General features: G+C 47.0%; 1 protein-coding gene across 1 annotated transcript in view; it reads right to left on the bottom strand.

Annotated features, from left to right (window-relative positions):
* Nucleotides 1-8691, bottom strand: part of LOC140391467 (acetylserotonin O-methyltransferase-like) — a 51277-nt gene extending 42586 nt beyond the window's left edge. Inside the window, exon 1 of the mRNA XM_072475975.1 lies at nucleotides 8483-8691. Within this exon, the coding sequence (XP_072332076.1) occupies nucleotides 8483-8557 (75 nt within the window). The 5' untranslated portion in view covers nucleotides 8558-8691. The remainder of the gene's footprint in view (nucleotides 1-8482) is intronic.
* Nucleotides 8692-13322: the final 4631 nt, after the last annotated feature.

The raw sequence follows: 13322 nt of genomic DNA, 5'->3' as shown, positions 1-13322 counted from the left end.
GAACTCTGGCCAATAATCCCTCCTCAGCAAAAATTATTTTTGAAAAGGCGAAGTTCGTACTGGTAATTGGAACACTCCTGTTTCAGAATACCTGAAAATGAAATGAAAATCGCTTATTGTCACAAGTAGGCTTCAAATGAAGTTACTGTGAAAAGCCGCTAGTCGCCACATTCCAGCACCTGTTTGGGGAGGCTGGTACGGGAATTGAACCGTGCTGCTGGCCTGCCTTGGTCTGCTTTAAAAGCCAGCGATTTAGCCCAGTGAGCTAAACCAGCACTATCTAATACTTTGAATCGCATTTACCCTCAAATAAATGTGGAGGCATTTGAGATAGAACATAGAGTGCAGAAGTTGGCCATTCGGCCCATCGAGTGTGCACCGACCCACTTAAGCCCTCACTTCCACCCTATCCCCGTAACCCAATAACCCCTCCTAACCTTTTTGTGATTTAAATCTCCATTGAAAAAAATAAAGAGGTCTGTCCTCGAACTCGCCATGCGAGTCATTAAATATCTATGAGGTTTTGAGGGTTTTAAACTTCCATGTGCCAGTGCTTCCCTGCATATAACACACATGAACTTTGAATCCTGATTTGCAGTGGCACAATTAATAACCCATACATCATGTAATCATCTCTATGCTGCTTTGTTCCTGTTTTCGGCTTCTTCTCAATGAGTTGTTCACCAGAGGCCCTGGAGTTCACACAAGCGCTGCTGGCAGCTACAAAATGGAGGATTCTCTCTCACGGCCAAAACACATGGGCCGGGATTCTCCCTTCTGGGAACTAAATCCCCACGCCGGCGGGAAAACCGGCGTCAACAGCCACCGAAAGTAAGGAATTCTCTGAACTTTTGGGACTAGGTGGACACCGGAGGGGTTGGTGCCGCTCCAGCCGGCGCCGAAGGGACGGCGCGAGTTCGTGCATGCGCGGAACGGCCGGCGTGATCTCACTCATGCGTGGACCGGCCGGCGTATTTCCGCGCCTGCGCGGGGGTTCTCTTCTCCGCGCCGGCCCCCGCGCAACATGGCGGAGCCCTATCGGGGCCCAGCGCGGAGGAAAGAAATCCCCCCACGGAACAAGCTCGCCCGCAGATCGGTCGGCCCCGATCGCAGGCCAGGCCACCATGGGGCCCCCCCCCCAGGGTCGAATCTCCCCCCCCCCCCCCCCCGAGGACTGCCCCAGCATACTCACCTGCCAGGCCCCGCCGTGCATGAGGTGAGTAATTCACGCCGGCGGGACTGGACAAAACCTTACGGTCACTTGGCCCATTGGGGCCCGGAGAATCGCCGGGGGGACGCCACTGTCAGCGGCCCCTGACCAGCGTGGCGGGAACCCCGGCGCCACCCGAAAAACGGCACCGGGGAATAGGGTGTCGGGGTGGCGGGCGGGACTCGCGCCTCCCCCGGAGATTCTCCGACCCGGCGGGGTGTTGGAGAATCCCAGCCATGACATCAGCGGATGGGGCACGTGACCTGTTCTCTGCTGCTCCATGCAGGAAGACTCCAGCGATTTAGAAAAAAATCTGCTCCTGGGTCAGCAGGCCGATGTTAGGAGGCGACGCTCTGTCTCGCTGGGGGTCCAGGCCTGCGCGCTACTGAGGGGGCTCCCAAGCGCCGAACGGATGGTGTTCTGAAAGCCGGTCGCATCCGGTATTTTAAAAATCTGGTCGCGCCGTTGTGCATTTCTTCCCATGATTGAGAAGGTGTCATGGGAATGTCACTTTAAGAAATTATTTGTCTGCTCAAGTGGCTGCAGTGATGTCATAGTTTGGGTGGAGCTGAGCTCTGGCTCTGCTTTTTAGTTTCACTTTGAGGAAAAGCTTGGGTGTGTCTGTGTTTTTTTGGTTTCGTTTTAGTGTTGGATCTGAAGCCAGCCAAAGAACATGTCATTTTGATCGCTCTGCCATCTAAAAACTATCTCTTGATCATTTGGTTAATTCAGAGTGATAACTGCTCTCAGTAGAGAATTTAAACCTGATATACTGCTGTAAAAAGGATTTTTGTCTTATGGATGTTAAAAGGAAAGTTTAAGGGTTAATTAGAGGGTTGTATTCTTTGGGAGCTGTATTTGAATTGATAGTTGCTAAGATGTACACTGTATGTTTTAAAAAGGTTAACTGGGTTCATCGAATAAACATTGTTTTGCTTTAAAAATTACTTTTAAATTTCTGCTGTACCACACCTGTAGAGTGGGCCGTGTGCTCCCCATACCACAATCTAGTAAAAGTTGTGAGTCAGGTGATCTCCATGATATACTTTGGAGTTTTCTAAGCCCTGGCCCATAACAAAGGCCTCGATGCATGGCCCCGCGACCCTCCCGACACCTGCTCACCACCCCTTCACGGGTCGCGACCCTGGGTTGACTGGCGTAGAGTTTTGATCTCCTTATTTAAGGAGGGATATACGCGCACTGGAGTCAGTTCAAAGAAGGTTCACTAGGTTGATTCTTAGGCTGAAGCCTTTATCTTAAGAGGAAAGATGGAGTATGTTAGGCCTCCACGAATTGGAGTTCAGAAGATTGAGGGGAAGTAGTTGAGTCGGAAACATTAGGGACCTTCAAGCAGCTATTGGATAGGTACATGGATTACGGTAGAATGATATAGTGTAGATTTATTTGTTCTTAAGGGCAGCACGGTAGCATTGTGGATAGCACAATTGCTTCACAGCTCCAGGGTCCCAGGTTCGATTCCGGCTTAGGTCACTGTCTGTGCGGAGTCTGCACATCCTCCCCTTGTCTGCGTAGGTTTCCTCCGAGTGCTCCGGTTTCCTCCCACAGTCCAAAGATGTGCAGGTTAGGTGGATTGGCCATGATAAATTGCCCTTAGTGTCCAATATTGCCCTTAGTGTTGGGTGGAGGTGTTGACTTTGGGTAGGGTGCTCTTTCCAAGAGCTGGTGCAGACTTAATGGGCTGAATGGCCTCCTTCTGCACTGTAAATTCAATGATAATCTATGATTAATCTAGGACAAAGGTTCGGCACAACATCGTGGGCCGAAGTTCCTGTTCTGTGCTGTATTTTTCTATATTATTGAAATAGCTAAGATTCTGTGGGAGTTTGGCAGGATTGATGCTGAAAGGATGTATCACCTTGTGGGGGAATCTAGAAATGGAGTAATAGTTTGAGAATAAGGAGTTCTCTTGTTTCAGATGGAGACAAGGAGGAATATCTTCTCTCAGAGGGGAATGAACTTTTGAAATTCTGCATCGCAGAGAGCAATGGAGGCAGAATTATTAAATATGTTTAAGGTTGAAAGATGGGATCTTGGACTATAGGGAGTCAAGGGTTATGGGAAACAGGCTGGGAAGTGGAGTTGTGGCCTAGATTAGACCAGCCATGATCTCATTGAATAGCAGAGCAGACTCGAGAAGGTGAGTGGCCTGCTCCTGCTGCTGTTTCTGGAGATTTTACTAGCTTAAGTCCTGCACAGCCTCCAACTCATTGGTGTACACAGTGGTGTCAATCACTCTGCTTGGAGTTGACCTGTGACTTGAAAATAAGGCAGTTCCATCAAGGGAGTCCATGCATTGCCGTCAATTCCATTTTTCTCCAAGAGGTCAGTTGAGGGAACGGCATTTTATTGAAAACACAAAACTGTCCACTGGTCTCAGTTGGACACATACAAAACAAACCTACAAAAGCAAACTTAAAGATTTGCAAGAGAGCAAATGGTGGGTTTGCATTTATCTAGTGCTTTTTATGACCACCAGATGTTCGAAGCGCTTTACCACCATTGAAGCACTTGTGAAGAGCAGTCACTGTTGTAATGTAGGAAACATGACAGTTAATTATGTGCACAGCAAACTCCACAATCAGCAATGTGACAATAGCCAGTTAATCCGTTTCTGTGATGATGATTGCGGGATCTATATTGGCCAGGACACTGGGGATAGGTCTGCTGTTCTGTTTTGAACTAGTGGCAGGGGATTGTTTAAACCTACTAGAGCGCGCAGATGAACCCTCAGTCTGACAGCTCATCCAAAAGACGGCACCTCTGACAGTGCGGCACTCCCTCACTACTGCCTTGAATTTTGTACTCAAGTCTTGGAGTGGGGCTGAAACCCAGGCTTTTGTGGGTCACAGATACAGACACTGATACTCCGAATGAGTGGATGCAGCTGTCAGAATAAAGCAAATACTAAGCAGGCTGGGTATCTTCAAAGTGGAGATCAGATTGAGATCGGGAAACGGGTTGGGCAGGAGTCAACGGACAAGAAACAAAGTCCGTTTTCTTTTTTTTTTTAATTCCAATTAAGGGACAATTTATCGTGGCCAATCCACCTATCCTGCACATCTTTGGGTTGTGGGGGTGAGACCCACGCAGACACGGGGAGAATGTGCAAACTCCACACGGACAGTGACCCAGAGCCGGGATCGAATCTGGGCACCGTGAGGCAGCAGTGCTAACCACTGCGCCTCCGTGCCGCTCTCAAAGTCTGCTTTTGGGAGTGTTTGGCAGGGTGTTTCTTGGCAGCTGCAGCGCTGAGATTCACCCCGTGAATTGCTGCCACTTTGTCGGTTTTTTGGGCGACGGGGAGTTTCTCCTTGCCGAGGCCACACTTTTGGTGATTTCCTGCACTGGTGGGCTGGGCTTGCCAGCAGGACTGGCTCCTCGCAAATTGGGGAATCGTTTTGACCTGCAGCCCTGATCTGTGCACCTCCCCACCCTTTCTGCCCCCCCAACCACTTTCTGGACTCCCCCTCCCCTTCACACCCCACCCTTCTTCTGGACATTTTGACCTCCTCCTCACTCTCCGTTAATGAGCAAGGACCCCCTTGGCTTGACCCCTGGCAGTGCCAACCTGGCACCCATACACCTTGGCTCTGCCACCCTGGCACCCTGGCAGTGCCACACCAAGTGGCACTGCCATGGAGCCACACTCGCATAACCAAGGTGCCCAGGAGCCAGATGGAATATAGGGGTACCACCCTGCTCTGCTCCCGACCACCCTGGACTCTCTAATGGCCTGCCAGGCCCCTTCAGGTCCCATCACACCAGGTCCATTTAAATATGCTGATCTGGATCATGGCCAGCGAGGGCAATGTGCACCTCATGGTTGACAAAGCAATGTCCTGATTGAAAAATGAGCAGTTTAGATGTGGACAGTTCACGCAGCGTGGTCAGTGTATAAAGTGGTAGTGGAGTCAGTTAATGTCAACACATTAACTACCATGCAGATCAAGATTATTAGAGATGAGGAAGGTTATGCGACCAGCTCATTCTTGTTCATCCATTCAGGGATGTTAGGATCCCGGACAAAACCCAACTATTTGCAATTTCTAAAATTGTGAGGAAATGTTAGTGCACCACAGGAATGATAACACTGACACATTGGTATATTTTATGTTAAAATAAACTATAATTTAAACAAATAATTAACCACATTAACACCAGAGAAGTAGTTTTACAGTTAACAGTTACAACAGTTCTTCAGTAAAAGAGAAACTTTAACTTACTTCCTAAATCTGCCCCTCTATTCCAATTAAACAACCCAACATAGTTCAAACATCACTCATGAATAAAGTTAACAACCGGATTCTACTTGCTTCTTTCTGTGCAAAGTCTTTGGAGAGAGAACCTTTTCGGACCAAAATTTCTGTTCAGATGAAAATCCCAGGAAGAACTAACCTTTCAGACACATACGGCTCCTCCCCTTAATTGCATAACCTGCATCCAAAGCATGAGATATTCTTCTGTCTCCTCACACAAGATATCCCTTGACCTGTTTAGCCAGGATCAAACTCAATACTCCTCATAAATTATCTGCACCTCAATTGTCCTTTAAACAGAAACAATATTCCATTAGGAGAACAATTCACCGACACAGGCATTTGAGCTTGCTCTGTCATCCAATAAGATCCTGAGACTAATCTGACTGTACCTTCTCACCTCCTCCCAATAACCTTTTACCCCCTTGCATGTCGAGAATCAATCTAGCTCCGCCTTGAAAATATTCAAAAATGGTGCCTCCACTGTCTTTTGAGGAAGAGAGTTCTCCGAGAGAGAGAAATTGTCAGCAGTCCTGTCTTGAGTGGCAAGCCGTTATATTTAAACAGTGGCCCCCTAATTCTAGAATCTCCCACAATAATAATAATAATAATCGCTTATTGTCACAAGTAGGCTTCAATGAAGTTACTGTGAAATGTCCCTAGTCACCACATTCCGGCACCTGTTCGGGGAGGCCGGTACGGGAATTGAACCCGCGCTGCTGCCTTGTTCTGCGTTACGGGGCAGCTGTTTAAGCCCACTATGCTAAACCTGCCCCTCCATATCCATCCTTTTAACATCACTCAGGATTTTATATGTTTCCATCAAGTTGCTCTCACTCTTCTCAGTTCTAGTGGATACAAGACTAGCCTGCCCAACCGATCCTCAGAAGGCAACCAACCCAATCCAGGTGTGAGTCTAGTAAACGTTCTCTGAATTGCTTCTAATCCATTTATATCCTTCCTTCAAATAAGGAGATCAATACTGACATTAATCCTGTTTCCCCTTAAATTCGTCCGTGCTATTTGCCTATTTGGTAGCAAGTGCTACATTGTAACTACTCTCTAAGAAGAAGCACTTCTCCTGAATTGCGAATTGGATTCATTCAGGAGTATCTAATGTTTACGAACACTAGTTTTGGATTTCCCCACAAGTCGAAATAGTTTTGCTATGCCTACCCTTTCTGAAAAAGGAATCCCCCCCCCCGCCCCCAGCCATATCTTTGCTAGTCTGACCAGAACATCGGAGGAAAACTAGAAGCAGAGGACACAATCTCAGACTAAAGGGACGATCCTTTAAAGCAGTGATGGGCAGGAATTTCTTCAGCCAGAGGGTGGTGAATCTGTGGAACTCTTTGTCGCAGAAGGCTGTGGAGGCCAAATCACCGAGTGTCTTTAAGACAGAGATAGGTAGGTTTTTGATTAATAAGGGGATCATGGGGTTATGGGGAGAAGCAGGAGAATGGGGATGAGAAAAATATCAGCCATGATAGAATGGCGGAGCAGACTCGATGGGCTGCGTGTCCTAATTCTGCTCCTATGTCTTATGGTCTTATGGTCTATTTTATCTCTTGATGTTTATTCTCCTACATTGGGTCCATTGAACATGGTATTGGTCTTATTGGTTGCTGCTCTGCATTAGCTGTGAATCTTGAGTTTGCTGACACTGTGATTCACTTTCAGCCTCATCTCCAACTACCTCAGCACCATTCATAGAGTACATATGTTCTCTAATTTTCCTTCTTATATGTCGCATGTTATGTGTACTATTTTCCTGCCCACTTACTTATTTTGTCCCAATTAATATCATAGAATTTACAGTGCCGAAGGAGGCCATTCGGCCCATCGAGTCTGCACCGACCCATGGAAAGAGCACCCTACCTAAGCCCACACCTCCATCCTATCCCCCTAACCCAGTAACCTCACCTAACCTTTTTTGGACACGAAGGGCAATATAGCATGGCCAAGCCACCTAATCTGCACATCTTTAGACTGGGAGGAAACCGGAGCACCCAGAAGAAAAACACGCAGGCACGGGAAGAATGTGCAGATCCGCACAGACAGTGACCCAAGCCGGGAATCAAACCTGGGACCCTGAAGCAACAGTGCTGCCTCAGTAATTTCTGAATTACCGTTTCCATTTGTACTGTCCTCGTGGCTTAGCGCCATCGGCAATTCTGATAAATCGGTGTTTCATTTCTAAACACATCGCTCATCGATGGAAATTAGTGACGGGACTGGTCACCTGGGGGAATCTAGAATAACACCTGGGCGTAACTCCTCTATCAAGTATGTCACTGAATTCCATCCTTCAATCTATTCTCAAGAGTTTCCTTCTTTCGCACAGCTTTGAGCTTGGCTCATCGTCTTTCCTGCCAAACCTGGCCAAATGCCTTCGTAGGGGTTCCTGCAGCCCCATCTGAGATGTCACTTCCTCAAAAGATTGGTCAAGCAAGGTGTTCCCCCTTCTGAATTTTTATTTCTCTTGAAATAATTGGAAATAAAATTCTGAAGAGATGCAAAATGTTTCCACCAGTAGGAAAACCTAGAATCCGAGGGCACAATCTCAGACTAAAGGGACGATCCTTTAAAACAGAGATGAGGATGAATTTTTTCCGCCAGAGGGTGGTGAATCTGTGGACCTCTTTGCCTTGGAACGCCATGGAGGCCAAATCACTGAGTGCCTTTAAGACAGAGTTCTTGATGAATAAAGGGATCAGGGGTTATGGGGAGAATGGGGATGAGAAACATATCAGCTATGGGTGAATGACGGAGCAGCCCCGATGGGCCAAATGTCCTAATTCTGCTCCTATATCTTACGGTCTTAAATCTCAGTTCCCTAATTCGCCGTCATCCATTTTTCAACAATCGCACAAATTCAAAATGACTCCCAAGGTGTGTGTTAAATCGAAGCAATTGGTAAAAGTACCTGAGAAGAAATGTCCCGATTGCCCTGGGGAACGGATTACTTTCCCACCTCCGTTAAATCTTGACCTACCTTAGAAATCATAAACCCATCCATATAGTTCAGCAACATCTGCGGATATTCGAGTTCCTGTTTGGAGACTTCCATTGGTAAAACCTGGACCGACTTAATATATAGCGACTCGATGTTTCAGAGTTCGGTGTTATCCCTCAAACAAGACGTACATCGATGTGATTTACAGAAACCCCGACCTCACCGATGGAACAGAATGATGCTGCCCATTTGCTCCAGTTGCAATCTGGCTGCTGAGGTGCTTATTCCAGGCATCTTCTTAATCATTTAAGGAGATTATGAGGACATGTGATCTGCTTTGGCATTATCACTTTGATTATTCTGCCTCTTGGATGAACAGAATTTAAAGAGAACAAATAACATACATTTCACGTCAAGCTATTCATGCCTCCCATGTTCTGTGCCAGGTTGTGGACACTTGTGGTCAGCAAGAATATTTGCAGTCTCCATATCCATAGTACAGTACACTTAAATGAGAGACGGTGGCATAGCCACAGCGTTAATGTCATTGGACTAGTAGTCCAAGTGTTTGTGGGCTGGGGCCATGGGTTCAAATCCCCCCCTCAGCTGCTGGTGGGATTTTAATTCCATTGATTAATCCAAAAACAAATCTGGACTAAAGCCAGCCTCAGTAATAGTGACCAGAAAACTATTATCGATTGTCGTAAAGTCGCATCTGGTTCACCGGTGTCCTTTAGGGGAGGAAATCTGCCGCCCTTACCCGGTCTGGCCTACATGGGACTGCAGACTCACCGCAATGTGGTTGACTCTTAAATGCCCTCAACGGACAATTTTGGATTAGCAACAAATGTTGGCATTGCCAGCGAGGCTCACGTCCCGTGAAAGAATGAAACTTGTCCAGTGGTTGTGAGCAGTTTACCCATGTCATGGAGAGTTGTTTCTTGGTCCTATATTTGGAGTGTTGCGGCACCCTGCTTCCCAATCAATGGGAATGGGAATGCCTGCGTTGAAGGAAAATGCAGCAATTTTCCAAATTGTGCAAAGCAAGATCCCTATTGGTCAAGGAGTAAATTTTGGCCAAGGAGTCTCTGTTCTTCTTTGAAGAGAAAAGGCCATACGCTTGTCTGTCGCTTCCGAAAATGACAGCCAGACCTCGGTTTAATGTCACATCCAAAAGGCAGCGCCTCCAACAAAACAGCATTGTCGCAGCAGTGCCCTGAAGTGCCAGCCTGGATTCAAGTCCTGGAGAAGGGCTTGAACCCCCAAGCTTCAGACTCAGGATCAAGTGTTATCATTGACCAGGGCATGAAGTTCTGTACACTATCTTCCTTTTAAAAAGTTATTATTGCGCGAGTAAATAATGGAATTCTATTAATTAAAATTATCTGATGACTTTTGGCAACCCCTTTAATGCACTTCCTTCAATTTGGGAGAACTGTTCCAGAGAAGTATTTCAAGCTGTTTGTTGAGAAGAGAGGTCGTCTGCACACCAGGATCCGCATTGTACTGCAAACTGGGAGAGTGGGCCGTTTTCATTAATGTTTCGTTCACAATACTCAAAACTGGTATGGAGGCACTTTGGGGACACTTACATGGTTTCAAATGTTTTTTCACTGAAGGCAGAGTTACTCAAGGCTGAATAATGATATTTAGTTTTCAAAATAATTGAGGCACAACGTGTCAACAACATTTAACAACAACAGTGTATAATTATCGAACATAATAAAACCTTCTAAGAGGGTTCGTAGAAGTATAAAAACAAAATAGGTCAGCGAGTCACATTAGGAGATATTAGATCAGATGATCAAATGTTTGAACCGCTGCAGTCCAGGTGCTGTAGGTACACCAACAGTGCAGTTAGGAAGGGAGTTCAAAGACTTTGACCAAGAGGCTGTGGAGGAATTGTGGAATAGTTTCAAGTCAGAATGTGTGTGGATTACATAGAACATAGAACATACAGTGCAGTAGGAGGCCATTAGGCCCATCGAGTCTGCACCGGCCCATTTAAGCCCTCACCTCCACCCCATCCCCATAACCGAACAACCCCTCCCAACCCCTTTGGACACTAAGGGCAATTTAGCATGACCAATCCACCTAACCTGCATGTCTTTGGACTGTGGGAGGAAACCGGAGCACCCGGAGGAAACCCACGCAGACACGGGGAGAACGTGCAGACTCTGCACAGACCGTGACCCAGCGGGGAATCGAACCAGGGACCCTGGCGCTGTGAAGCCACAGTGCTATCCACTTGTGCTACCGTGCTGTCCAAACAGGGGAACATGGTGGTCTTACCACACACCTGTCCTCTAGGTGCCCCCCTCCCCCCTCCAGGCAATCATTGGGGGATTCTCATCCCCAACGGCCCGGACAATCATCGCAGCCCCCCCCCCCCCCCCCCACCCCACCCACCCCAGGAAAATTATCGAGTGCTCCCCCCCAACCCGGACAATCATCGCTGGCTCCTCTCTCTGGAAAATCATTTGGTGCCCCCCACTGCATGCAATCATCGAGGGCTTTCTCCCATCGTGGAAGTAAGGACAGCGATTTCATCCCCCCACGTCAGTGCCCGCTTCCCCCGTGGCTGCAAGATACCCTCTCGCTGCCGGCTCTCCACCCCACCTCCCACCACACATCAATGGAACTCCCCCCATGGGGCTCCCATGAGATCTGACACTGCGCCAGCTGCCTCTGGCACTGCCCCCTTGCACAGGGCAGCACTGCCAAGCTGGCACAGTGCCAACCTGACTGTGCCAACCTGGCAGGGTCAACCTATGCTGGGACAGTGCCAGGGCACTGCCCGGACTCTCCCCTCCCAGGGAGATCGCCCCCATAGAGTTTTACAGCACAAAAAAAGGCTCTTCGGCCCACTGCGTCTGCACCAACCATCAAGCACCTATCTATTTTAATCCCATTATCCAGCACAAGATCCGTAGCCTTGTACGCTGTCACATTTCAAATGCTGGTCTAAATATTTCTTAAATGTTGTGAGGTTTCCAGTCTCTTCCCCCCCTTTTAGGAAGTGATTTCCAGATTCCCACCACCCTCTGGGAACTGGGTGAGAATTTGGGAACAGAGAGCCAGCCAAAGGAGATTAGAACGAAGAATTTGTATGAGGGAAGGTCTGAGCTGGGGAAATTTGAATAAGACAGAGTGGATAGGGAACAGCTATTCCCCTTAGTTGAAGGATTGGTTATTAGGGGACACACATTCAAGGTGAGGGGCAGGAGGTGAGGGGGGGGGATTTGAGGGAGAACCTTTTTATCCGGAGGGTGGTGATGGTCTGGAACGCACTGCCTGGGAGGGTGGTAGAGGCGGGTTGCCTCACATCCTTTAAAAAATACCTGGATGAGCACTTGGCACGTCTTAACATTCAAGGTTCTGGGCCAAGTGTTGGTAAATGGGATTAGGATCGGCAGATCAGGAACCTTTCATGCAGCGGTGCAGACTCGATGGGCCGAAGGGCCTTTTCTGCACAGTGTTTTTCTGTGATTCGGTGAAGATTTGAGTTTATGTAAGATGGGACTTGAGCAAAACTTTGGAAAAAATCAGAGACGATTAAAGCCCAGAAAATGGCCATTGGATCCATCATGGCATGTGACGCTTTCCTTCATGAGCCATTAATCCCACCCTCCTGTTCATTCATCATATTAATCACATTCTTCTTGGGCTCCACATTCTATAGTATTCCTCGTTTTCAAACAATCGACTCCCTTTAAAAGTAATCATCAGCTCTGCTTTAAAAATAGTTTCTGGCAGAGAATTCCATATTCCAAACGCCGCAAAAAGTAGATAATTTGTTATGACCACCTTAAATTCCTGCACTCTCTTTTGATCCCGGATGGAGATCATTTCACACCCATCTGGGAGGGACCTTATTAAATCCGCAATTTAGTCATCACTCGTGCTCCTTGGAATTGAAATACAGGTGGTATTTCAAATGCATTGAGATTCTATGAGCCTGAGGTAAATCGGGTGCGAAGAGAACCAGATTAGACACCCAAGGCGCTACATTAATTGGCCAATTCTGTTACAGATGCAGTGAAGCAAGAAATTGATTTTTCAAAAGGAGCACATTTTTGCTTCATGTCAGTTCGTCCAACATAATTCATTGACATCCAAAGTTCTCCCGTCTCACCCCGTTCCATTTCAGGACCTCGTATTCCCATTATTGCAGGGTTTGTTTGCTGAGTTGCTCGGGGGTGGGGGGTTGGGGGGCGCAGTGTCGTCATAATGTCACTGGGTTAGTGTCATGTGAGAGTACCTTTAAGAAATGGGTGTTTATAAATGGGTGTGTATATAAATATCTGTAGTGAGAGTACCTTTAAGAAATGGGTGTTTACTACTGCAGTGATGTCAGAGAGTGGGTGGAGCTGGGCTGTCTGTCAGCTTTTTACTTTTGTTTTAAATTTAAATTCGAAAGAATTTAAGGAAAGAATTCAGAATTATAAATGTTTTCAGTAGTGACTTTAACCTGATGTGCTTCTGGTAAAGGTTTTGTTTTTAAGTCGCATGGACGTTAAAAAGGAAAGCTTAAAGGTTTACTTAGGATTGTAGTCTTTGGGGGTTGTATTTTAATTAATGGTTGCTGAGATGTACACTGTATGTTTTAAAAAGGTTAACTTGAGTTCATAGAATTACCATTGTTTGCTTTAAAAAATACTTTTTCATTTCTGCTGTACCACACCTGTAGAGTGGGCCGTGTGCTCCCCATACCACAATCTAGTAAAAGTTGTGGGTCAGGTGAACTCCATGATACACTTTGGGGTTCCCTAAACCCTGGCCCATAACAACTGGTATCCCAGAGGCCCAGGCGAATGCTCTGGGGGAAACTGGCTCAAATCCAACGGCAGTAGCTGGTGGATTGAATGAATAAAATCTG

The sequence above is a fragment of the Scyliorhinus torazame genome, chromosome 15, assembly GCF_047496885.1.
Source record: "Scyliorhinus torazame isolate Kashiwa2021f chromosome 15, sScyTor2.1, whole genome shotgun sequence".
Lineage (NCBI taxonomy): Eukaryota > Metazoa > Chordata > Chondrichthyes > Carcharhiniformes > Scyliorhinidae > Scyliorhinus > Scyliorhinus torazame.
This window is presented reverse-complemented; position numbering and strand designations above follow the sequence as displayed.